General features: G+C 46.7%; 1 protein-coding gene across 1 annotated transcript in view; it reads right to left on the bottom strand.

The window, feature by feature from the left end:
- Csmd2 (CUB and Sushi multiple domains 2) overlaps positions 1–27,108 on the bottom strand; it is a 570,924-nt gene that overhangs the window by 488,722 nt on the left and 55,094 nt on the right. Inside the window, exon 2 of the mRNA XM_059254992.1 lies at positions 14,149–14,365. Coding sequence (XP_059110975.1) covers positions 14,149–14,365 — 217 coding nt within the window. The remainder of the gene's footprint in view (positions 1–14,148; positions 14,366–27,108) is intronic.

Below are 27,108 nucleotides of genomic sequence, written 5' to 3'. Positions count from 1 at the left end.
TCAGCACACAGTAGGGTGGGCAGATGGAGTAACTTCAGCATGTGGGGGAAAGGAGTAACTTTCAATGGAAAATCTAGCAAACATTGCTCCTACCACATCTTTTAACTGAAAGTTTGCCTCTTAAATTTTATTGGCTTTACTTATTTAGCTCGAGGGCGTGGTGTGTGTGTGTGTGTGTGTGTGTGTGTGTGTGTGTGTGTGTGTGCATGCCATAGTGCACATGTGGAAGTCAGAGGACAACTTCCAGGGGTTGCAGGTCCTGGAGAAGGAACTCAGGTCGTCAGACTTGGCAGCGAGTGCCTTGAGCATCTGAGCCATCTCTCCAGCTGTGGAAGTTTCCTTTTTAATAGGAAAATACGTAGACAAAAGATTCTCTGTCTCTGGCCTTAGGGGCAGAATGAAGAGACAAGGGGGACAGCTAGGAGACCCAGAAGGCCTTGGGATCACTGAGCCAAATGACATCAAGGTAACCAAGGTGAGGGGAAGTGGCCAGAAGAAACAGACCTTTGGACAAGGCAAGAACATAATAGGAGAGTAGTTACTGTGTGTTCACTGTGTGTTCAGAATGTTCTAGGAATACGAATTCTTTCTGGGAGCTGGGTCTTCATAACCTGTCTACGAGGTCAGTACCAGGTCCTAGTTTCATCCCGCCTGTTGTGATAAAAAAAAAAAAAAAATACTCTGACCCAAAGCAATATAAGGGAGAAGAGGATTTGCCAGGCTTACAATTCCAGGTTGCAGTTCTTCACTAATGGGCAGTCAAGGCAGGAACTTATGGCAGAAATTCAAGGCAGATCTGCTTGCTATTCTGCACTGCATTACCTCCAACCGAGGAACCCCCTTCACAGCCAATGCAATACAGCAGGAAGCACAGAAGACGCCCTTGTTGGCTCTCAGGCCAGCTTACATTCAGCCAGCCTTCTTACATAGGTCAGGACCACCTGCCTGGGGATAGTGCCGCCCACAGTGGGCTGGACCTTCCTGTGTCAATGAACAATCGATACAGTCCCCCACAGACATGCCCACAATGCAGTCTGATCTAGGCATTTCCTCAGTTGAGAATCTCCTCAGATGACTCTAGGTGGTATCAAGTTGATAGTTAAAAAACAATGGGGGCAGAGCCCCATCATGTGAGTGTGGAAACTGAGGCCCAGAGAGAAAAAGTCTTCTCAAAGACATGCTGTTAGTTGGAGGCAGGGCCAGGATGTTCACCAATGGCACTGTTCTAAACCTCCCTTCTTCCCCACCCAGCCTGCTGTGGAGATGGGATGGAGTTAGGAACTACAAGGACTGTACCTTGATGTCCACAAACAGGCGCCAACAGTCAGGGCCACAGCCGGGCCTGGTGTCACACAACTGTCATCCAAATTATTCATAAGGTTAAAGCAAGAGAACTGTTCGTTGAAGACTTGCCTGGGCTGCAGAGTGAGTTCAGAGCCAGCCTGGGTAACTTCAGGAGACCCTGTCTCTAAACAAACAGCCAAAATATGGCTGGGAATGGAGTTTGGTGATAGAGCACTTGCCTTGCATGGGTGAGGCCCTGGGTTTAATCCCAAGCACTGCTAAAGAAACAGGAAGGGAGGGAGGGAGGGAGGAAGGGAGGGAGGGAAGGAGGGAAAATTAGAGGCACAAAAAAGAATTGCTCAAAGTCACACCTTACTGTTGAATGGCATGTGGTTTAGCCTAAAGAAGAGGCCAGCTTATTGCATTATCTTTCCAGAGAAAACAAAGGCCCGAGGTCAGCCTGCCAACAAAGCTATGGCTGGAGGTGTCCTGAGTCCTTGCCTGCCTGTGAGCTCTAAAATAAACTTAGAAATGCATCTTAGCCTTAAGCAGCTAAGGAAGCAGCAGCTGTGGTGCAAGGTGACTCTGGACAAGGGTATTTCTCCCTTATGTAAAAGCCGGTCGGCCAGGAGCAGCTGTTGGGATGGGGTTGGCTTGACTTCAGGGAGTCGCCTAGGGACCCGGGTTCTTCCAGCTCCTGACTCAGGAAAGGAGATAGACCAACATGGTAGGAACGCTTTTCTGGGCCAGGCCTGGACAGAGAGAGAGAGAGAGCACGTGACCCCTGCCTACTGGCCACTAAATCATGTGGCTCTACCTAGCTGAGCAGGCAACTGCTTCCCACCAACAAATCGACACACCAGAGGAGAGGCAAGATGGATGGTGGGCAGTTAGCCTTCTCTGCCATGCTGCTTAATGTGCCAGGAAAACACAAACCCTGACACCAAAGACAAATGGTAGGCCTGTGGAGAGTTAAGTGCAATACCTGAGTAGGACAGAAATAACCCCAGAAAGTCAGTGCTGCTTTCTGGACCTTCCACACACATCCTGGGCATCACTCAGTCATAGCATATTGGGGCTGGACCCAGCTGTGGGGTTCCCCTGGATCTGAGTCTTCATTTTGCAAGTCAGGAGAATGCAGCCAGCCTTGTGAAGGAACAGGACTGAAGTAAGTCTAGGATGTCCCTCAGTTGGGAGAGAGAGTGCTTGACTTGCTGGCATGGGTGAGGCCCTGCGATCGACTCATAGCACCACATGAAAAACAGCAAATACGATGACACCTATTATAATCCCAGCACTTGGGAGACGGATGCAGGAGGATCAGAAGCTAAAGGTCATCTTTGGTTATATAGAGATTCAAGGCCAGCCTTGGCTGTCTGAGATCCTTCTCAAAACACCAAAATAATCAGTATCACCACCACCACCATCACCACCACCACCACCACCACCACCATCTCAAGTAAAGCATTGGCCAGGAGAAGATGCAACCCAAGTCTCCTATTGGTTCTTACCACAGCTCATTCTTACACATTACAGTCCAGATCACTTAAGCACGTAATAGTTTAGTTCTTTGCTCACACAAGTGAGATTGGGTGTTCTTTTCTATTTACTTAAATTCTAAGAGAACAAAATTCAAGCCTCAGGTGTGTCTGTAGGGTAGCATTTCTACCAACCAAGACAGGGAAAGCTGGACTGAAATGCAGGTTCTAACCTGTCCAGACCCTGAAGACAGCACCTCTGGGCTACCAGAGTCCTGTGAGTAGCAGTTTTTGTTGTCCTCGAATGTTCAGGAAGTAAGAACTGGGAGTAAAGAAAGAGCCGCCGTACTACCTCAGCGAGAGTGGACCAGGCGAGAAAGCCAGGTGACTTTATGCAGTAGTCAGCTTCACTCAAGTGATGATGAGCCTGTGACGTGGCAGCACCCTGGGTGGGGCCAGTGGTGAGGACGGATGGAGACAGAACCATCTCCTTAACCCAGGTCTAGAGATCCACCGTGCTTTAAATATTGACCGCTATGAAACAACAGCACAGCTGTGCAAGGGGAGCCTTCGTCACAGTAACCTTGGGGCCCTGCTGTGAATGGAAAAGCTCCCCAGGACCCCAGCTCTGCTGCCCACCTGTCCTGGTACGTCACCTGTGACCAGCTGCCCCCCACTATCACCACCGTGTCTGCCCAGACCTGCTAGGACCACATGGTATCCCCGGATCGCTGCCATGGACTGCCAGAACTTCAACCCTGCTAGACTCCTCCCTCAAACTCCCGTGAGTCAATCTATGTGAAGTTGGGTGTCAGGAAGTTCTGGGAGTTGGGAGATGGGTACCACAGCTGCGCAGGCTCAGAGATAAAAATGGAGGTGATAATTCTCACTTCTGGGAAGATTAATGGAGAGAGAGCTCATAAAGCCCCCAACACTAGAGAGAAATATTTACTCCAACCCCATACATGACTCTCTTCTAGTCCATCTAAATGGGCAATCGCGGGTCAAAGGACACACAGAGAAATCTTTCCCTTGCAATTATCTTCTTGACTCAGCCTTACTCTCTAGATGCTCTGGGCCTACAACCTAGTGTTGCATTCCTATAGAGGATCTCAGCAGGCATCCATTTCTCTCCAAATTCTTCCTTGTTATGGTTACCACCGGAAGTGGACTACAGTGGCCCCAAACCACCAACCACCATCTTGCCTCTCAAAGCTCTAGCCAGCCAGACCTCACAGAGTGTGGCTTCTTGGCTCCCACAATGACTCTCCATTCCTCATAGGTAGCCCTCCTGAGGAAAGACACAGCTCCTGGAAAAATGTTTCCCTCTGGGTACAAATTTTCAAGCATTTAGGGCAAATCAAACATATTTACTTTAGCAATGTTGGGGGTTTGAGAAAATCCATAATGTCTTTGGCCTCAAGCCCTCTTCCTATTAATTATTAAACCCTTGTGTGTTTCGAGGGTAATTGAATCCATGTTTCTAATTAGTTTACACTTAATTCATCAGAACAATTTTTAAAGGGCTGATGGATGTCCCAATAAGCCTCATGGGCAGTTAATGAATCTTTATTTAAGAAAAAATTGGATACCCACCAAACTGTTAGCAGTGGCTACCTCCAGGGAACAGGCTGGGACAAGGGCTGGGGACCGAGGCACTGGGGCTATGTTTCCTCTGTACACTATTTGACTTTTCTGAAGCGATGGGGACTTATTGCTTTTATTATTTAAAGGAAATGGCTTAAAAAGAAGTGAGGTGGGGGTTTCTTTTCTTTAAAGAAATGCAATGTGCGCCATGGATCCAATGGAATGGCCAACATCTCTGGTGGAAGAAGGCTGAATTGGGGCCCTGGAGACCACAGTTTATTTCTCTGGCCTCTTGGCAGTATGCAGACCTAGGATTCTGAACTCTACCATGTGTATTGTTGACTAATGCCATTTGAAAACCTTCCTGTGTGCCCCTGCTTCTCTGAGAACATGTGTCAAGCTCCCCATAATGCACACAAAGCCCCTGGTGATCTGGTCCCTCTCCACCTCACAACGCTCCAGCCACCATGAATCAGCCCACTGTTAGTCATTCAGCATCTTGCCTCTCTTGCTTTTGCCTGAACCTATCATCATGGCTTACCTTCCCCATATCTCCCTTTGCAATCCCTTCTTCCAGAAAGCATTCACTCATTCATTCACTCAGCAGCTATCTGTTGAGCACCTGTTATATGTCAGGCCCTGCACTAGACCCTGGAGCTACAGCAGAGGGTAAAGAAAGGGTTCTGGAATCACAGAGAATATAGTACTGTGGAGTGGACAAACACCACACACACATATAAAACCTGGAAAGTTGGATACATGGACACCTGAGTGGGTATTCCCCCAGGTCGGGAGGAAGTATATACCAGCAAGGATCTATTATGATTTAATTATGAAATGCCTTCCACAGTCTCATGTACTCAGAGTCTGGCTGTAAGTTAATGAGCTTTGGGGAAGTCACTGGATCTTGAGGAGTCAAATGTTTGTCCCAGTCTCCACACTAAGGGTATGGCCACAAGCTAATGGACTTTGGGGAAGTGATTGGACCTTGAGGGGTTGGGCTTAATAAATAGATAAATCGATTGATAGATTCATAGTATGCTGGCATTCTTAGGAGGTGGGTTCTAGGAAGTAGCTCACTGCGTGTGTGTCCTCTATCATATAACCTGCCCCAGCCTCTTCCTGTACTCCTCTTTTTCTGTTTCCTAGCCACTACGATGTGGCTTGTTCCACGCTGCCACACTCTCTCTGCTATAACAGACTGATATACCTCTGAACCCCTGAGGCAAAATAAACCTTGTACCTTTTAGCTTGTAGCATACCTTCCCTCACGGCAACAAGGTGAGGAACAACTTCGGACTTCTTGGCTGAGGACATGACAACCGAGTGGAGATGGGGACCAAGCAGGGGCTAGTTGGAAGGAGAGCATCTCAGGCCCCCAGACCAGCATCCACGGAGGTCCCCTACCTCTAGACCAGGGCAGCTTCCTCGCTCAGCTCTCAGTGTTGTCTGCCCAATTAGTCACCTGGCTCCCTCAAGATTCTGGAAGTTCCTTGAAGGAAGAAGCTGTCTCGTTAACTGTTATGTCTCCAACACCTGGCACTCCTGGTAGGCATCCAATAAACATCAAATCCTGACAGTGAATGAATCACCCAATGTGTCTGGCACAGTGGCAGGCACACAATGGCTTTTCTGTGTCGCGGAACTTCTTGTCCTTTCCTAGTGTCCTCTCTCTCTCTCTCTCTCTCTCTCTCCTACCACAATATTTCTTCCTCACCCCCAGGGGTCCTCTCAGCCACCTCCTGTCCACAAAAACCACATTCCCGAAGGACTCCAGGGAGAGGACCTGCCAAGGACAGCCCTGTTGATGTGCAAAGCACATTATGGAATCTATTGGGAAGGTCCTATGGGGGCGCGTCTGCTGCGATTCATATTCCCAAGGAGACAGTAAATCTGGCAAATTTGTGGATCATTACAACTTCCAAACAGGTGTCTAACGCCAGTTGAGTGAGATCTGAAACCAGCTCCAAATGACTGAGACTCCATTCCACCTTAGGCGGATGACAGACCGTCTACTGCCAGTAACTGAGCGAGCGAGTCGTAGCACTTCCCATAACGGGAGCCCAAATGTCTAAATTAAGGGATGCTTAGCTGTGCTTAACTGGGGCCGTCATCACCAGCGCCCTATAAACCCTCCGCCTCACAGAGATGCAGTTTATTAGCACAGCCTCCATAGATTATGTTGGCTTGTGCTCCATTAGCAAACTTCATTCCACATTAAACTGCAGTTCAATGGGATGTTTGCCAGCTCTGAAAGACCATCTAATTGTACAAAAGCAGAGACGTGGGGATTGTTTCAGTAATTCATCCAGGCAGGGCTGACACTGCATTATCTGGAAGGCACTTTGTTCTTTTCTTGCTAATTTCCAAACTCCTACAGGCTCCCCAGCCTTCAGGACCATTCCCTACCCCATTCTCCCACCCTGATCCATTATGAGAAGAATCTGATCAGCTTCTATTGTAAATTTAATTTCAAGCAGCCAGACGCTGCCTTCTGGCACCCCAGGATGTGGCTGCTTGTGAATAGCACTAGATGAAATGTGAGATCTTGCAAGGAGATGCTCTGAACTCCTGCTGGAGAGAGGCAGGCGTGGGGAGATGAATGGTGTCTTCATATAGCGCAAGCTGCGCTCGGCTCACGGTGCCTACTGGCGCCTCTCTGTCAGTGATGCCAGGTGTGGCTGCCAGTGTGGCTGCCATTGAGAAAGCTCCATTTTGCAGAGGAGGAAACTGAGGCTCAGATGGATTGATTTGGTTGCCCAAGGTCACGGACAGATAAAGAAGCCTGGACACAAGCAATTCTGAAGCTGAGGTCCTTGAACATTCAAGTGTCCCCAGGGTGTCTTAGCTGCAGAGGTACTGCATTGGGAATCAGAGTTCTTTGCTGGGCACAAGCATCCTGCACATCCTGAGATCTGTAGGAGCATCCTTAGCCTCAACCTGCCAGCTGCCCCTGGTATCCTGCAGACATGCAATCAAAAACATCTAGGAGGGCCAGGACTGTAGCACAGTGGTAGAGTGCTTGCCTCACATGCCTGAGGCCCTAGGTTCAATCCCGGGTACTGCCACATTTATACACACACACACACAAAAATCTTCCAAGCATTGTTGAGGTCCTGTGAACATCTAGATTGCCTCCAGTCAAGAGCTCTTTCTTACAACTTGGAAATTTACACTTGCATTTTCTACATTTTTCTGTAAATATTAGTTTTACCTATATCTCGTACAATTCAAGACAATATACACACATGGTTTTATTTAATTCTCACTGCCAACCATGGAGAAATTAAGATAGATATGATAGGCCCATTTTATAGATGGGGACACTGAGGGTAGCGTGGAAACAGCCTGCCAGGGCCTCACAAGGAAGGACCTGGAGCGCTTACATACCGTCCACTTGCAGGGTGAGAGCACACAGCAGAATCCAGTGAGAGGCTTGACTCTGTCTCAAGGTGCACATATTCCAACTGGGGGTTAAACTGCAGCTCATAACCCACCCCAGGAGTGAGCAACTGCAGAAAGGTGGGTTTGAAGGGTTGGCAGTTGACTATTGGTCAGGGTGTTGGAGGGATGTGGAGAAGGGAAGGGTGTATTAGGAATGCAGGGAGAGCAGTCACCGCACAGTGCCTGCTGCTAAGGTGCAGGCAGTAAACAGAGAGCGGCAAGTGATGCAGGTGGAGAGAAACCTGCTGCAGGCCTCTTGGTGGTTCTCCTCCACCATCAGCGTGGGAAGGGAAGGGAAAGAGGAGCATTATGGGATCCAGAACACACTGATACATTGCCTGCCTACAGAACACACACAGGATACCCTGCACACACATTTCATACACACATCATACACATACACATTAGACATGCATGTGACACACCTCACACATCTAATGCTTCTTTACATATGTGCACATGGCATACCTATGCATGCTCTATGATCTGCATATATGTTGCATGCATAAACTTGCTGCATTGCATAACACACATCCTACACCTTGATGCATGCACAGCGATCAACTTCCCTGAGCACAGCGCTTTTCTCCGTGTCTTTCTACAGTGCCTGCAACTCCCTGATGGAAAAGTCTCATGGGAAGGCACAGATGAAGCGTCAGGACAGACTCAAAGACTTTCAGAAAAACGGCTGAGTTCTTAGGCCCCAGCTCTGAAGGGCAGCAAGGATGCAAACGACATTTCTGGAGCACGTAGGGATCTGCAACAGAAGGGTCACATAGAACAACCCCGGGAGGTGAGACAGTCACCTCCACTTCACAGATAAGGCTCAGAGAAGTCAGACTTGAGTGACATCATACCTTTAATAAAAACCGAGATTAGGGCTGGAAATGGGACTCAGAGGGTGGGGCAGAGTGCTTGCTTAGCATGTGCGAGGCCCCGGGTTCAGCCCCTAGCACTGTAATATAAACATGTAAGTATGTGTGCATGGGTGCTTATGCACGTACACACACTCACACACAAACAGTATAAAATCTAGGCCCTTCTTACTGCGAGCGTCTCCCAGGATAATGCTGAAGAGATGACTCACCTGTTCTACTCGAGGAGTGAAGAAAAACATCAGTGCACAAACATGCTGCCTAGCCAAGTCCTGGCCAGATGGTAGGACACATTGTTCTGTACCCACATTTCACACATCACGTCACACAGATTTATTAGATGTACGTGTCCTATACCGCACACCTCAAACGCATGCTCCCTGTACACTGCATGCCTACACATTATATACATATCCATGATCTAAGATATGCATGTATATGTAACATGCATGTACGCAATGCACATTTTCCCATGGACTGGAATTCACTACAGGCTCATGCGACCTGCTTTCTGTCCCTGAGCTAGACACTGCTGAGTCATCTTCTGCTTACTCTCTTTTATTCCCTCCAAGTTCCCAGGAAGCTAGTAGTGACCCTTGGGACAACTATTCCTCATAACATAAAAGTTCATCCCATCTCCTCTCTCCATTGTTCTGGTCCAGGCTACCATAGTTCTAGGCCTGGCAGTCTCCTGAGCATACCCCTCCCATGTATTTCTCACATAGTATCTAGATGATGCCGAAGTCCTCTGTTTGAACGCTTTTGTCTGAAGGGTGTCTGCAATGGAACTACAGCAGACATATTTCATGGTGGAAAACTACGTACTGTCCCTCTGTCTCCCAGACAAGGACGAGGATGCCACCCTCACCACTTCACAGTGTTGTCCTGGGGCTTCTGGCCAATGCTTCCGGGCAAAACAGAAAGACTGTCCAAACTGAAAAGGTGGCAGTCAAATTGTTCTCACTCAGAGATGTGCACGAACTGTGTGGAGCGGTAGAGAATTCGGGAAGGTTACAGAGCACAGATCAATACGGCGAAGTCAACTGCATTCCTATGGATTAGCAAAACTAAAATCAGAAAAATTGATTCTATTCACAATGGCATCAAAAGAGCAAAAGCCTGTGAGTCATTCCTTTCAAGATGGAACATTGAGGCAACAATGAGACTCCACTCCACCTGATCTCACGGTCCTCATGGAAGTGACCCGGGGCATGAAAGAAATACATCAACTCTGGACGAGACCTCAGTCCCCACACTCTACAGCACTCAGGAACTTCCTCTAGACGACACCCTCCCAGCCAGGCAGACTCCATTAAGGGAAAGGTTAGCAGGATGTTGACAGAGAGATGCAGCTTAAAATATGCTTCGAGGAAGTCACTTTAACCACGAGCAGAGTGAAAAGCATGGGGAAAAGTAAAGAAACCTTGTACTTGAAGACAGGGAAAAAAGAAGAGACAGCAACGAAGCTTAAAAATAGATAGCATTGAACATCAGAGATGAGTAAGCCCGTCAATTACACCCCAGAAGGTGAGTGGATGAAACTTCTGCTGCTAAAGAACACAGATTCTGCTAGGAACTCTTAAAAACCCAGTAATGCTTAAGGGATAAGAGCTATCCCTAAAACAATGCCATAGATATATTAAAACAGAGGAGCTGGCAAAAATTGCCCCAATAAACGCAATCCTAAAAGGAAAAAAAAATGGTGGCAATATTCATATTCAAGTAAAATTAAAGGCAAAAGAAATCATTAAATAAGGAACATAGTTTTTATATTGAGAAAATAAAAAATTTATCAGGAATTGGGGAGATGGCTCAGTGGCTAAGACCATATCGATCTTGGAGAGGACCAAGTTCGGTTCTCAGCACCCATGTTAGGCAACTCACATGCGCCTATAACCCCAACTCCAAGAGATCTGGCCTCCAAGGGCACCCACACTCACCTAATGTGCATGCAAGCACACATGCATGCCTGTACACACACACACACACACACACACACACACACACACACACACACACACTTTAAAATAATGAATATAAGTCTTTAAAAATCTTTGGGCTAGAGAGATGGTTCAGCAGGTAAGAATACTTGCTGTGTGAACACGGTGGCCTGAGTCTGAACTCCCAGCACCAAGCTGGGCATGGCTGTGCACAAGCCTGTAACCTCAGTGCTGTAGGGGAGTGCAGACAGGAAGATCTCTGGTACTTGCTGGCTGCCATCAAGCCCCAGATTCAGTGAGAGACGCAGGCTCAAATGAATGGGGTAGAGAACAACAGAGTGAAATGCCTGATGTACACTTCTGACCTTTCTGCATGCGGGAGCACCTACATTCACCTGTGTGCACCACACACAATCACACACACACACACACACACACACACACACACACACACACACACACACAAATGTAAAAATAAAAATATGCATCAAAACACATAAAGCTAAACCATATAAATAGAAGTAATAACAATGTAAGCCTGAGATCAGTCCATTGCCTACTTTGATGAATATCAATTAAACAATAAATAGGAAATTAGAAAAACCCCACAGGATTAATAACATGAATTTTCATCCTTCAATATAGAATATTTGATTTTTCTAATACTCATAGAACATTTATAAAATATGGTCTTAAAAGGAAAGGGGGGATCAACAATCCCCTAAAGTTGAAAGGCATAATCCAATCATAATGCAATAAAACTAGATCATCAGTTTTAAGAGAATAAACAAATAATACTTGAAAATTCGAGGAAAGGCCTCTAGAGTCAAGGAAAGAACAGAAATGCAATTAGAAACTCTTTCAGAAATAAGAGCTACCCATCAAAATTTACAGGATCTGGTCAAAGTTGCACTTAGGGGAAAAATGCTTCTTAATGCTTTTATTATCAAACAAGAAATAATGGGACTAATTCAATTCATGAAACCCTCAAAGAGCAACGCCAGCCTAAGGTAAGTGGAAGAAAGGAATGGATAAAGATAAAAGCAGAAATCAATATGTTAGATAATGGAGAAAGAATAAAATTGATAGTCCCAGCACTGGAGGTTTTTAAAGACCAATAAAACAGGAAAATGCTTGTCAAGACTGAGGGGTTGGAAAGGACATGGGAGCTCATGGAGAAGCAGAGGCAGGCCCAGGCACCATGAAGGCAGATGCGCACAGTCCTGGGCCCTTATGTGACAATGACCGATTTCTTCAACACACACAAAGACAACTGATTCGTGAATAAGAAAACCAGGGAGCCATAAGGTGAAGAAGACTCAGAAAGACCTGAGAGTCCCCACCCCACCCCTCCCAGGGTGGCACACATCCACGTTACCTGGGTTCATTTCTCCTCCTAGCGTGAGCTCCCATGCTACCAAGGGAGCTCAGAGGCAGTGGGATCCTTCCTCCTAGCTGATGCTGCGAGACTCTGGCTGCTTCTGAAGTGAACATCACCAACGTGGCAAGCCGGGGGTACCACATAGAAGTAACTTACCAAAGGACGACTAGAGCCAGCTAACCAGAGCGGTGTGGGCTGTGCTCCGAAGGAACACCCTCCCAAAGGCCTCAATACCACCTGTGCCTGTGGCCTGGAAACTTCCCCTAGATGCCCACACAGGACAGGTGCCACTTCCCTTTCGGTACCTGCGCCCTGCCTCCCTCATGCTTCTTCTCCTGCCCAGCACTCACTGAGGAGATAACCCATGGCAGGCTCCACATTAGCATGTGAACTCCATGGCGACAGAGGCTTTGCTCTGCTGACTGTAATGTTCCCTGTCTCTCAGGTCAGCACTAGCACAAAACAGATATCCACAGAATATTTGTTGAACGAATGGAAGAGGACTTTAGTCCCTACCACAAGGTTTCCTTAAACACTGCCTGTACACCACACCCCGTGCAATATCAGGGCAAGATGGATAAGCCCTGTATACCTGAAAGAAACTACCTTACCTCTGCAGCAGCCTTCCCAGACTCACTTAGCTGGAGGACTGCCCTGCACATGAGGTATGACATAGTCTAGAAACATCCTCAAGCCAGCTTGGAGGGTAAGCCTGAGACAGGCTTGCTCACCCCAGACCTCCTGACTACACACACACACACACACACACACACACACACACACACACACACACGAACTTGGCTGGTTAAACCATTAACCCTTCAGCTCCCGCAGAAGTTTAAAAGCCTAAGTGAGAAGGCAGAGCCAAGGCTTGTGATGGAGAGTGATGGGCCTCCAGGCCAATGAAACAGAAGCTTGTACTGAAGCTTTCTGCCCAGAAGTCTGCCGTTCCTATAGAGGGTGATTAAATCCATCTCATCTCCTCCTCCTCCTCCTCCTCCTCCTCCTCCTCCTCCTCCTCCTCCTCCTCCTCCTCTGTGACCTCCTTGTCTTAGGAGGCAACTCCATGGCACAACTGTCAACCATCTCAGCCTCTCTGTGGCTTTAGTTTCCACCCCACATGATAGTATTAGAGAGGATGACAGCCATCCCAGAGTCTCAGTTCTATTCCCACAGTCAAGGTACCAAATGCAAGGTCAATTTTATCAAGTATCCATGGTTCCAGACCCACGGTGCATGGCGCAGCACCACCCATCACTCACAGCCTTCAGGCCCACAGGACTCAGGGCCAGGTGAAAATATAAGCATTTGTCTGTGTGAGGGAGGATATATCAGACAGACAGGCAGGCAGGCAGACAGACAGACAGACAGACAGACAGACAAAAAGACACAGATATACTTGTGCTGGCAAAATCAATGTCAGTGAAAAGACTGGAATGTCTCTATCACGCCTTCTGTTTTCTACCCAGTCTTCCCAGGTGTCTGACATGGCCTCTTCTATCAGATTCTTCAAAGTAATGGGGAGCCTTAAAGAAAGCAGAGAAGCTAGGCATGGTAGTGCCTGCCTATGACCCCAGCACTCAGGAGATGGAGGCAAGAGAATTACAAGTTTGAGGTACTGGGCTTTCATAGCAAATCCTTATAACAACAACAACAACAAAACAGCAGCAAGCAGAGGTATTGCAGGAGGGCCCCACAAAAAGGAAGTCAGTGCCCAGCAGGAGACTTGCAGAGAGGGGAGGGGCTCACGGGGCCCCGCCCCTTCCGGAGGACTTTTAGGCAGTTAGTGATGGCTGGAAGTGAGAAAGATGCATTTCCTTCAGTGGTGTAGGCACTGGGAAGGAGTCCATGCTCCTGTAAATAAGGCCTTGCCCACACCCAGGTAAGTAACCCTAATTTAAGTCTCTGGTTCATACACATGTAAAAAGATCACGAGAGATATGAAAATAGAAGAGGAACTAACTGGAAGACGTAAAGGGGTCAGTGGGCATAGGAGAGGGGCAAAAGAGCGGTTATACTCAAAATACTCAAAATATATACATTATTACTTGTAATTGCTATATGCTAACAGAAACTTAAATAGTAAAGCAGAGGTCCTCTTTTCTCCAGGCTTGGCTCAGGGCCCAGCTGTTTGCGCCAGGGAGTGGGGAGGATGGTACCTTGTTCGAAGGTTCTCTGCCTGGGGTGGGCCATCAAACACTGACAGGACATCGAAGTCCTCTTCCAGGGCAAAGGACTGGAAAACGAGCTGGATCCTGTGCTGGTCCTCTGCGGTGATGGTCCATGTGCAGTTGGCATAGTTGGGGTAGCCATAAGGGAACCCTGGGCTCTCCACCGTCCCATTGGGGCCTTGCAGTTGGAATGTGCAGTTCTGGCCTGGAAGAGAGAAAGGAAGCGGTTAAGTGTGGCCAGAAGAACTCGAAGGAGTTTCCAAGAGGTGGAAGTACTGTGTCAAAGAACCATCAATCGGGCTGGAGAGATGGCTCAGAGGTTAAGAGCACCGACTGCTCTTCCAGAGGTCCTGAGTTCAATTCCCAGCACCCACATGGTGGCTCACAACCATCCATAATGAGATCTGGCGCCCTCTTCTGTACACATAATAAATAAATAAATCTTAAAAAAAAAAAAAAAAAGAACCATCAATCACTTTTCTGAATGCTTCCTATAGGCAGCCCTGGGCTTGACAGCCAGGGAGGGAAGATGGGTAGCAGTTATATTGAAGCCCTGGTAAAGCTCAATTAGCTGAAAACTAGTGCTCATAGTTAGTTGTTTTTTTTTTGTTTTGTTTTTTTTGTTTTGTTTTTTTTTTTTTTTTTTTTTTGGTTTTTCGAGACAGGGTTTCTCTGTATAGCTTTGCGCCTTTCCTGGGACTCACTTGGTAGCCCAGGCTGGCCTCGAACTCACAGAGATCCGCCTGGCTCTGCCTCCCTGCTGGGATTAAAGGCGTGCGCCACCACCGCCCGGCCATAGTTAGTTTTAACAGGCACAACCACAACCAGGCTGCACCCTAGACCTTGCACCCAAGCCCAGGGGACCATCTCCAACCTCCTCTGTTGCCCAAAGCTTCCCTGTTCTCAGCTGATGGCTTTGCTCTCACCCTCCCTAGACAATACAAGCCACCAATGCATCTGCCATATGCTGCCATCCTTCCTCCTCCGCCCAAACGGGACCACTGGAATTGCACACCTCCTGGCCCTTTAAGGACATTTCTTGCACATGTCCTGTTGTCCCTTCTCGATGTCAAATGCTTCTCGATGTCAAATGTGCTCCAACTCTGTCATTCATAAACACAACTCCAGGCCACTCCTCCCCCAGCCTGTCCCTCCCCTCCCGCCCATAGCCAATTGGAATCACCATCTGTTTCCTCATCCTTTCCCACGCCCAGCAGGTCTGCCTTACTGAGAGCAGGTACAGCCAGGTTGCAGAGAAGATGGACTGGGGATATGCAACCTATCTTCCTGCTAACTGATCTGTCTGAGCCCCTCACACTACTGCTGAAGCTCAGGCTTCACTCTGTGCTTGCCCGCCAAAGATCTGGATCGAACAGAGCTCCCAATGGACGGTAAATGGGAGGAAAGGTTGGAGGGGGTGGAGAGGTGGCATTTCTACCTGGTTCTCCAGTACTACTGGTGCTGCTGCTAGGGGAGGACCTCTCTAGAAACAGCCATTCTGTGGGTTCCTTCCATACCACTGTACCTCTTGCCCTCCTCTGAATGTTTGGCTTCCTTTCCAGGCCCCATGATGGAGCCTCTTGTCTCTGTCTAGCCCAGAAGACATCCCATTCATGCACTGATGACATACAACTGCACATTGCAAGCCAGCTGCCATTCCTGGACCCCAGGCCTGACAACTGCTTTGGGACGCACACCTGCTCTTCCCCTGCCTGTTGCACCTTCACTTAGGGAATGGGATGGTATCCCCATTACGAACGTCTAAATAAGACAGGAAGTGACACCTTCCTCTCTTCAGCCCATGGCCAGTGTCTCTGTCTACCTCGCTCCCACCCCCAGCCCCCATACCAAACTCTTCCTTAGACTCCCAACTACTCATTCATGTACTCTCGTAAGGACCAATCTCTTTTCTTCTCGTTCAGAGGCATCTTCTCATCCTGGACCGAGTTATTGCCATCATCACTGCCTCCAACATCCAGTGGCTCCTAACTGCTCTTCAACAAGGAAAGAAGACTAATGTCTACAGTGAGGGGGGAGGTCCTCCACGGGGTTTGACGTTTTGAAATCTCTCCTTTCCTACACTCCAGCTTTCCAGCCAAAGTTCTGCCGTCCTCAGTCCTGTGGATCTACACTTTCTCACTCCACAGCCACAGGACCCAGCAATGTGCTGAGGCCATGCCACCTTCTGTCTGCCGGGGTCACAGCACACTTCCACACTTCCACATGTATGCTGTAAACATCAGAGCAGGAAGCGTGTGGGCCGAAATCTTTAAATCCTGCAGTCTCAGTAGCAGGCAGGCACACAGTCAGTTCTCAATCAGCTCATAGTAGGCCCTTTGTGTTCAGACAGTGTTTGTCTAGACAACTCTAAGATCTCTGCTTTTAGTGACTTAACATTCACAACAGCCATATGTGGTGGACATTATTAATATCTTCACCTGCAGAGGCAGAATTAGCAGAGGGGAATTAAAGAATGGGGCCACAGCTACCACTACTCAGGGTTGGGACTTCGCATAGGCAGGACACTTCCTTTATGATGGTGCTGATAAGTTGATTCAACACTAATTTTTTAAAACCACTTTGGGGATTAACTGACAAAGGATACTTAATCTCTAAAATGACCTTAATATTAAGAAATCTCTTAATACAAAGTATTCCATTAATGGGGGAAAAGTTAAGGGCTTCTGAATAAATGCTAAAGAGGCATTTAATAAAATTAGACATGTAACTCTGATTAAAATAAGCATTCAGAACAAGGCAGAACACTGCCTTCCCATTCAACAGCCCTTAGCATTGTACTTTAGATGAAACAACCGATAGGCATCAAAAATGTGATAGAGATGTCAGCATCCTCCCTAGGACCACGTGCCTGACTGGAAGAGCTCAGCGTGCAACCCCGGAGAAACAAATGAGAAAGGAGGATGCAGAGAGACGGCTGGCAGACGGTATATTAATATGCCTAGGAAGTCCAGAAGAATCGATTACAAAGCTATTAGAACTAAGAAGACATTTCAGCCAAGTAACCCAGTGCAAACTATACAAAAGTCAATAAGATCCATACGTCAGTCACAGATGAAAGCAGGAGGCTGAAGTTCCTTCCACGGCAGCTACAGAGTGAAGGGTGTACACAGAAATCAACCCAGAGAGCAATGTGGAGGCAGATTCAGGGGTGTAGCTCATGACACTGAGCTCACCCAGGGTGAGTGAAGCCCCGGGTTCTACTCTCAAAGTCATAACACAAAGAGAGAGAGAGAGAGAGAGAGAGAGAGAGAGAGAGAGAGAGAGAGAGAGAGAGAGAGAGAGAGAGCAGATGGAAGCGAGGAATGGATAGAGAAAGGGAGGGAGGAAGAAATGGAGGGAGATGGGGAAGGGAGGGAGAAAAAGAAAGTGTAAGCACTTTATGGAAAGAAATTTTACAGAGGGATTTTTTAAAATTCAGAATAATTGGAGAGAAATGATGTAGTCTTGAGTGGAAAAGCCTAACCGCTGAAAGGTTAATTTATAATATTAACCTCTCAAAGAGTTATTGGAAAGTTAATTTATCCGCCTGATACAATGCTCATCAAAGGCCCAAGGGCTTGTTTTAACTCTGGGGAAATGATACCTAAATTTAACTGGAAAAATAGGTTATTTGGACAATGTATTGTCTTTTAAAGGGTACAAAAATTAGTACTCTCATAATAAAGAATTCCAAATCATATCATGAATGACATGTGGATTATCTGTGGGTGAGAGGGACCTCAGTGAACAGATATAGTTAATACACACAAAAACTGAAATAAAGAAACATTTTTTAATCAATGAAAACAGAAAAAATATTTTTGTAGAACAAAATAATTAACTATTTCAGGAAAGAATTATCTTCCAAATTCAGATGATATATCAAAGTAAAAGGGTTAACAAAGCATTAAAAAAAACCATGTTATATTGTTTTCTACTTTCCTAGAAAATACTGTTAAGATTAACAATTTTATATAAAAGTGAGTATATGTGTGAGTGTATATGTGTGTGAGTGTGAGTATGTATCAGTGTGTGTGAGTGTGCATGTGTAGTGTGTGTGTGTAAATATGTATGTGTGAGTGTGTGAGAGAGAAACGCAGAGGAGAGTGTGTGTGTGTTGTGTAAAATAGACAAAATCAAAAGGCACACAAACATTGGGCTGAAGTGTAATGCCTTCAATATGAAAGAATAAGTACTGATTACTAATAACAGCAAACAGAACAAACACCATATGTGAACCTGGACAGGGTATAAACAAGTTCACAAACGAAGACAGACACTCAACTGAAAGAGTAATGAAGTAAAGCTTCCACTTTACAGCTTTCCAAAGGGACAAGTGCCCCTCCCTGAGTACCCACTTTCTGCCACAGGCACTGAGACTGCATCATCTCTAGACCTTGAAAGCCTGGTGCAAGCTGTTGATGTCACTGCTCTTTTTAGTCACTGATTGGTTCGTTCCTCTAGGCTAACCCTATGATCGGCCATGGGGCCTAGGTCGTGGACTAGACAGAGCCTCCATCCACCCATGGGAGCAGTGCTTTAACAGTACTCCTTTAGGAGTACATACAGTGTTTCTGACGTATAGACCCCCTCAGAGGCTTCAGCTTAAGATCTGACCTTGTTCATGTCTGGTACAACCACTGATACCAACATGGCCACCATCCTCACTAGCGGGATGGCTGCCCTCGCTCAGACCTGCCCAAGCCTGGAGACACTGACTTGGAATCTAGCAATCATCCTTCCTACTATAAAGAGAAGCGGAGGGGCTGAGAACATGGATGCTGAGAACACTTCGGATGTAATCCATGTGATGAGACAAGAAGGGTGAAAGACACAGAGTCATAAGACAGAGACAATGGAGGAAGAGACCCAGAGGGCAGCTCTTAGAGAAGGGACAGAAAGTGGAGGATGTCACCAAGAGACTATGATGAGGGTCTTGGATGAGGTCACTCAGTTTGATATCTAAATGGTCCCTCTGGAAGGAAGATCCTGTAGCTTGAGAGCTCAGTACTGGCCCTGGCACAGCCCTAGTGCCCGGAATTCAATCAGCATTTACGGTGAAGATACACCAATTACAGCAAAGGTGAGCCGGAAGGGTTGAGCAGGGTGAGCAGAAGCTGGGCTGTTCCAGGCAGAGGCAGGACTGGCTGGCGAGAGGGTGCAAGGCCACCGTATGTAAAATAATAACATATATTTTGCTCTTTGTAGAGCACTCGAAAAATACAGGCAAGGTTTAAAAGGATGAAATGATTTTAATCTCACATTCCTTTCAGAGGCAATGGTTATGAATATTTTCATTTTCTAGATTTGTCCATGCACAGTTAAAATTGTTTAGAAAATACCATACATATCCTTTGGAGGACTCTGTAGTAAATTATTCTTTAACCTCAGATTACAAAAGGCAGTGTCTACTTTTAATACACATAGAAACTCAGTTATAAATAAGTTTGTTTACAGCCTCATTTCTTTAGGCCTCTCATGCTGCACAGACTGAGCTAGAAAGACGCCCGGTTTTCCCTCTCTTAAGCACCGACCAGTTATCCAGACCAGCATCCAGGACGGTGGCCCACCCACCCACCCCTGCCCTGAGCCTCTGGGACTCCTCCTCTCTCATGCAAGCATATGGACACATTCCGGGAGAAATTTTTATGATTTTGTTTTCAAAATGAGATTGTGGGTTAGCTCATTTCTCTGCAACTTGCTTCCCAACTTAACAATACATTGGGGACATCTTTCGGGTCAGTAGCTACAGATCTAACTTATTTTTTAAATAAATGTATAATATTGCCTGGCATAAACGTATCTCAATGTATTCAGCCATTCCTCTGTGTATGGTCATTTGGGTCATTTCTTGGTTTTCTTTTGTAACAATTCAGTAAACACAACATGAGTTTTTTTCCCCCCAAGATACCGAAACTGCTCATAAACTGCATTTTAAGAGGATGCCCAACGTCCCAGTGTATGGTTATCCTAGAATTTACTCAAGCATTCTATTGTCAACCATCTAAATTGCTTCTGGATCTTTTCTTTTTTTAATCCCGTTTATAAATACGACCTGGACCAGAGCAAGGTCTGGTGACAGGATGCCAGTCGGTGCAGTGGAAAATGGGCTTCCATGGCCAGAGGCCCAGAATGAACGTCCATTTATGCAGTCACTGCACCCAGCTCTGCTGTCTGCTGGGCTACTGTAAATACAGGCTGCCTGACTTCTGCAGCGGGCACTGTTGGGCATGGTTAGAAAGGGATGAAAGTGGGGTTCATTTGGAAGTTTCCCTGAAATCAAACGGACGTCAGTGAGTTGAGACAGTTAAAACCCAGTATACCTGCTACAGACAGAGATGCTGATGAAGTGGAAGCGTGGGCTCACACGGCCAGGTGCCCTTTCATGTCTGGGGGTGGGGATGGAAAAACCATGAGGGCCCTTGCATCTTCTCTCTCCCAGTAACCACAATGGTCCTCTACACCCTGGGGCTCTGGCTAATACAGTTACCCTACAAAACCAAGACTCATGAATCACGCCAGAGAACTGGATAGGAAGTTTTTTAATTTATTTGTTTTTACATGATTTCTCTATGACAAACCTTCAAACATTCAGGTTACTGTGTCAAAGAGGATAAACATCCCTGAGGCTCTGAGTCTAGATTGCCAAAATATCTTTTAGAATGTGTGTGCCAATTAACATTCTCACAGTCCTGTCTACAAATGCTTGTCTCAAGGCTTCTTCACCAAGATTGTGAATTGCCTTACTGAGGTTTTGCCAGTTTGATTGACTCAGAATCTATATCTATTTTTTTCCTTTGAATGTCTACATACCCACACATGCATATGTGTGTGTGTGTGTGTGTGTGTGTGTGTGTGTGTGTGTGTGTGTGATTTCTATGATGTTTGTACACAATTGGACATGCCCATGAACAAATGTGTGGAGGCCAGAATGAGGACATCAGCAATCTGCTTGCCACTCTCCACCTCATTCATTTGAGGCAGGGTCTCTCCCTGAACCTGGAGCTAAGCCTGTGGCCAGCAAGCCCCAATGCTCCTCCTATTTCTACCTTCCATGGTGCTGGAGTTAGGGACTCATGTATAACCATGCCTGGCTTTTTACATGAATGCAATGGACTTGAACTTAAGTTACAAGTGTTCTTATCCACTAAGCTATCTCTCCAATCCTTCTTTTCTTTTTCCTCCTTTCCCCTCCCTCTCCCCTTTTCCTTCTCCTTTCCTCCTCTTCCACTACTTCTCATTCTTTTTTATTTTAGGGAGACTGAGTCTCCCTCTGTAGCCCAGGCTGGCTTGGAACTCAAGATTCCCCTGCCTTAATTGGTATTGTAGACACACACCATTATATAACACTTCACCTTTTCTTAATCATTTTAATTCTTCCCCTTGGGAGTTACCTATCTGATGAAATCCTTGGCTCATTTTTCATCATAATGTTTCTAGTGATTTACATATTTATATAGCATGTATATGACACGTAAATCCTCTCTGCATCCCATGTGCCTTTTAATCTGACATAGAAGTGCTCTACATTTTTCACACTCAGTTCTTGCATCAGGCTTCGCTGTTTCCTGTCAGTTTGCGCTCGCCCTATAGAATCAAGCTTCTCATCTCCCGTCGTGTTTGTTGCCAGTATTGTTTTCCGCCTGGTTGTGGGCCTTTGCTTTTGCTTAGATTCCTCACACAGATTAGAACACTCAGCTCCTATGAGCGGCCGCACTTATCTCTCTCATTCTCAGGAACCATCTTCCTTTATTTACAATGACAAAGATGCTTAACCAGGAATCTGTTTGTTAGCTGCTCATCCCAGTCAGCAGAAAAAAAAAAAAAAAGTCAAAGTCCTTCCCTGGCCCCCAGAGCCTAAGGTACCTACTGCCTGCTTCCTCTTCTCTCTCTCCTGACCACCAGCCTATAGCATGCTGCTGTGAGTCAGGGATGCACCCACAGCCCATCACACGCCCTCCTCATGTCCTTGGCAAGTTCTGTCCCCTTGACCCACAAACCTCTTGCTTCAGTAGCAGGTCTGACTCACACTTTCATTTCTCTCAGGAGTTCTAGCAGGTGTCACACCTTCAGAGGTCACTATGAATGAAGTCCAGGCCTCACTCTTCCACACCCATGATTCCAGCGCAAGTACCTCTGACTTGTGTATTGTAACAATCTGCATGGCCACTCAGCCTCCAGAAGTGCCCCTCCATGACAGCAGGGCCCTATTTAGTCTCTACAGTTTATCTGGCCCCCCAAGCCTGCACCTGGCCCTTAGCAGATGCTCATAGGGGCTGAATGAATGAATGAACGCTAATTGCCCACCCAGCTCTGCACACGGACTATTCCTCTAACTGCAGGCACTTAAAGCTTCATTACCTCCTTCAGAAGCCAGCTCAGAATTCTCAAGGCATCCTCAAGTACCCTGTTGCCCGTTCATCACTCATTCTGAACACTCTTGCTTCCACCAAAGGTGATATAATGGCATGTGTATGTGGCTGTCTTCATCAGGAGGCTCCCGGATACTGTGTTCAGATTGTCTCTCTAGTACGCAATCTAATAACTGACTGTAGAGGAAACTCAGCACATAGCTTTTCAGTAGATGATGGAGTAAGATGAATGAATCTTATTACAACATTCAGAAAATACCCACCAACTTCACTGGACTATATGGGTCATTTGGGAGGTGGCTTAATGAACAGGTAACAGGGATAGAATTTAGGAGCAAAAGCCTTGGATTTAAATGTCATGTTTGCCACTTAATAGCATATGGGCTCTTTATGTAAACTCTTTAAGGCTTAGTTTCAGCTCTTTAAAAATGAGCACCATGAGCTGGTGAGATGGTTCAGCGACAAAAGGGCTTGCCATACAAACCTGGCAGCCAGAATTTGAACCCATGGTGGAAGGAGAGAACTGACTCCCAAAGGTTGACTGATCTCCACATGCACTGTGACACATGTACATGCATGGATGCACAGACAAACCTTAATAAATAACACTTAAATAAATAAATGAAATGAAAATCCACTTCTGTGATGGCTGGACAGACAGATGGGGGTAACACCAGCTACATTGCTAATCTTTCAGTACAGTACTTGGAAAACAATAAATGATCAATAGATACAAGCCAACCCTTGAGGGGAGATTTGTACCAATCTTTATGTAAGTCCTACCCCATCTTGTTATGGTTATACCCAGGAAATTAATATACTTTTTGTTGTTCTAGCAAATAACATTTTTCCTAATTTCTCTAACCGTTATTACCAATATACAGAAAGAAAACCCATTGATTTTTTACATATTCACCTCACATTCAACCAGGTTCTGAATTCTAACATTTCTCTCAGTTGATTCCCTTAGGTGCTTTAGGTACACAACCGTGTTGTCTACAAATAATGATAATTTTTGAGGAGATAGCTCTTTTGAGAAATTTGGCAGGAAAATTCAATTCAATTCTGTAAATATTTATTGACTGATAAGGTCAATTTTGGACAAATTTAGTTGGAGATACCAGTGGGACACGCAGGCGGAGATGGCCAGAAGGCAATTAGGCTGGTGAACTGGTATCTGGGAGTGCAGTCTGGGCTGGTGATAGGGATTTGTCAAAGCCTTGCAATTAATAAACCTGCCTGAAGAGGAATTGCAGGAGATGGTGGCAGATGCTGGATAAATCATCATGACCAAAGGTGTCCCACTGGCCACATGGACACCACTAAACACCTCCGGTACACCACTGGCCACTGGCCCATCTCTATGATGCTTCTTGGCAGGGCATCTTGAGTGCAGATGGCAGAGGCTGGGCCCAACAGCATCATTGGCTTTTCAAGAACCCCTGAAGAAAGGACCAAGAACTCCTCGGCATCAGAGATGCTAAGAGCCAGCCTCGGCTTAACTCCACTCACGGTGCCTCGTGTGTTTCATAAACAGATTCCTCCCCGTGAACTCCCCAGGTCCTCTCAGGCCTTCACAGTTCTAGGTCCTTTGCCTGGTGTATCCTCTCTGCTGTGTCTAACTCACTCTTCCATGTTCAGTCTAGAGCCCACCTCCCCCAGAGCCTTCCTAGTGTGTGACTGGCAGATAAAGGACCCTCCCCTCTCCCCCAGCCTTGTTTACAATCTAACTTCACCCACACAGCTCCATCTTTTCAACCCCAATCATTTCTCAATCCAACCTAATCTTCCTTCGCCCTGAACACTGCACAGAAATTAGTTTCATCTAGTTGCTTAGGCCCCTCTTGGTCTAAGCCAGAGTCCCATGGTTTATTCTTCATCTTGTTTAATTGCTTTGGGTTATCTTCACCTCGTCCACCTAACTCCCGGTTCCACATTAGTTCACATGGCAACCTCACTAGGTCCCGGGTGGAACAATTCTCTCTTCCCTTTCCAAGAAACAAAGCCGGCCTGCCACTCGTGCCCAAAGCCCTTCAGCTGTTCGTCCCTTGGTACCAGGCAGGGCACCCATGTTCCTCATGAGCTTGCCCCTGCTTTTCTCCCAGGCTTTGCATTCTGCCACCTCTTAAAGGATCCTCGGGCTGGGGTCAGACTCCTTTGGGATACTGTGATGCTCTGTGTTGTCACTCACTCTGAGATCCGTAACTTGTTCATTCCTCTGATTGAAACATCCTTTCTTTGTAGTTTGCTCTCACTAGCTCCACTCATCCTTTAGTTTACAGCCCCCAAGAGACCCTCCTGACCTTCACACTAAGTGGTATGCGCGCACACACACACACACACACACACACACACACACACACACGTACCCTGCTATGTGTTCTCAGGAAGCCTTGCGTCTCTACTGGGTCGTAACACATTGTTTAGCACCTGTCTTTCCTGAGACATGGGTTCCATGAGGGTACAGACCACATGCTGACCCATCCGACCTACCTCCAGGGGCATTCATTACTACGTCACATAGCTTCAGCATCCATTTGGCATATAGGTTTGAGTTTCTCATAGCGGGAGGATCTTTAGCTGCCCTGATGCAACCATACTCCTTCTAATCTTCCCTTTCTTCACTGTGACCTGTCTGGACCCCACCCTTGACCACCTGCCTAAGGGACAGCGAGATATGATCGACCTGTTTCTCTATTGGCCCCACATGGACTGTGCAGATCACGGCATAATCTCCTGGAACTTGAGCCTGATTGCTCTAAATTACCAGTTGGATCATCTGATGGAGAACCCACTTGCACAACACTCTGGACCCCAATAAAAGCCTTGACGCACAGGTTCGTGTTTCTGACGACTGCACCCCACCCTCTGAGTGTGTACGTCCCCCACAATTCTCCCTCCCATTGGCCCAGTGAGAGGGGCTGCTGTCTTCTCTCTAGGGCTTGTTAGCAATAAATACTGGAGTAATGTGGGCAGTATGAGTAACGAGCACCAATTTCAGTAGTTCCAGAACTCTGCTGGGCTGCTTCCTGTGTGCCTCACCTGATGGGCACACCCAAATCTAACTCTCCTCACTGTCAGAGCTCTGGAAGAGAAGAGCTGTTGTGGAATGTATCAATGAGGCCCAGTTCAGTCAAGAGAAACAACGTACGCCAACGAGCCAAGTCTCCTACGAGAGGATCACAGGTTGACAGTCATTAGGCTATCTGCCAGGATGAAGAGGTCCTATGAAAGACATGTTGTAAACATCCCTGTCTTCCCTAGGTCCCATCAGGGCAGGGCTAGAGTTTACAGCCAGTGCTTTGAGAGAGAGAGACTCAAAGGCCAGATCTGAGGCAGATACGACAGCCAGCATCCAGCACACTGCCTGGCACCCAGCAGCACCTTGCATATAAGTTCACAAGGTGCATCTAAGTTCACAAGGTCACGTCCGATTGCCCTGCGGCCACAGAGCGGCTTCAGCATACTCGCCCTCTGTGATCCCGGTGCTCAGTCCACATTCCGGTATGCACGGTGGATGTGCAGTAGGTGTTGAATGAAATGATCATGGGTGTTTTTAATGAAGTTGTAGGCATTTTCCCCCCAGCAGATGTGATAATCAGAGGTGTCCAAGCTGACTGAGCAGCTAGCCCAGTGGCTCTCAATCTTAGCACTATGGACGTTTTTAAATAGTCTTTGCGGGGAAGAGCTTAGTCCTTCCTCAAATGTGATATGTCATGCTCTGTTGACTCCCATGGGAGGCCTTACCCTTTCTGAGGAGTGGATGGGGAGGAAGGGGTAGAAAGGAGGTGGGGGGAGAGGAGGGAGGAGAAGAGGAGGGGAAACTGTGGTTGGTATGTAAAATAAATTTTAAAAATTTATTAATAACAAAAAAAAAAAAGAGTCTTTGCTGTGGGGTCTTCCCTGGGCATGAAGAAAGCTTAGCAATACCAGTGGCCTCTATCCACTGGACAACCCAGATACCACCTCCCACTTACAACAACCAAAAACCGCTTCAGAACTGACAAGTGCGCACCCCCCACCCCCACCCGTGAAGATTGGGGAATCACACCCAGTTGAGAACTGTTCTAATTCTCTAGTACACATGGGAACCTAACCTCCCACATTTTTTATTCACTCCAGGGGATTTTCTTCACTTTTTTTGGTACCAAGGTTCCCTTGAGCAGCCTGGTGACCAATTTGCAAATGATGTCTTCAAATGTGTAGGGGGAAAAAATATGAAGAATTGCAAAAGGCAACCAGTTATGTTGAAATACAGTTTTCAAAACTATTTTGAGATTCTGTGGTATAGTACTGGAGGCCCGCGTTTGTCCATGCCCTCACGGCCACCAGGATCTAGCAGCAGAACTGGCAACAGCTGTCATTTGAAGCACGCTAGGTGGAGATCGTTTTAGCAACTGTAATATTTTATGGAAATAACCTGTGATCATATCAGGGGCAAATTCACAGGTGCAGCTAACCCTGGAGTGCTTTGCTGCCTGTGTTCATGATTGATAGGAACGCTAAGTTTCAAATAAAGATGTAATTTCCCCCATCCAAGTTAGGAACTCCCCCGGTTCCAGTGAGCATCTCAGAG

Source organism: Peromyscus eremicus, chromosome 2 (assembly GCF_949786415.1).
Source record: "Peromyscus eremicus chromosome 2, PerEre_H2_v1, whole genome shotgun sequence".
Classification (NCBI taxonomy): domain Eukaryota; kingdom Metazoa; phylum Chordata; class Mammalia; order Rodentia; family Cricetidae; genus Peromyscus; species Peromyscus eremicus.
This window is presented reverse-complemented; position numbering and strand designations above follow the sequence as displayed.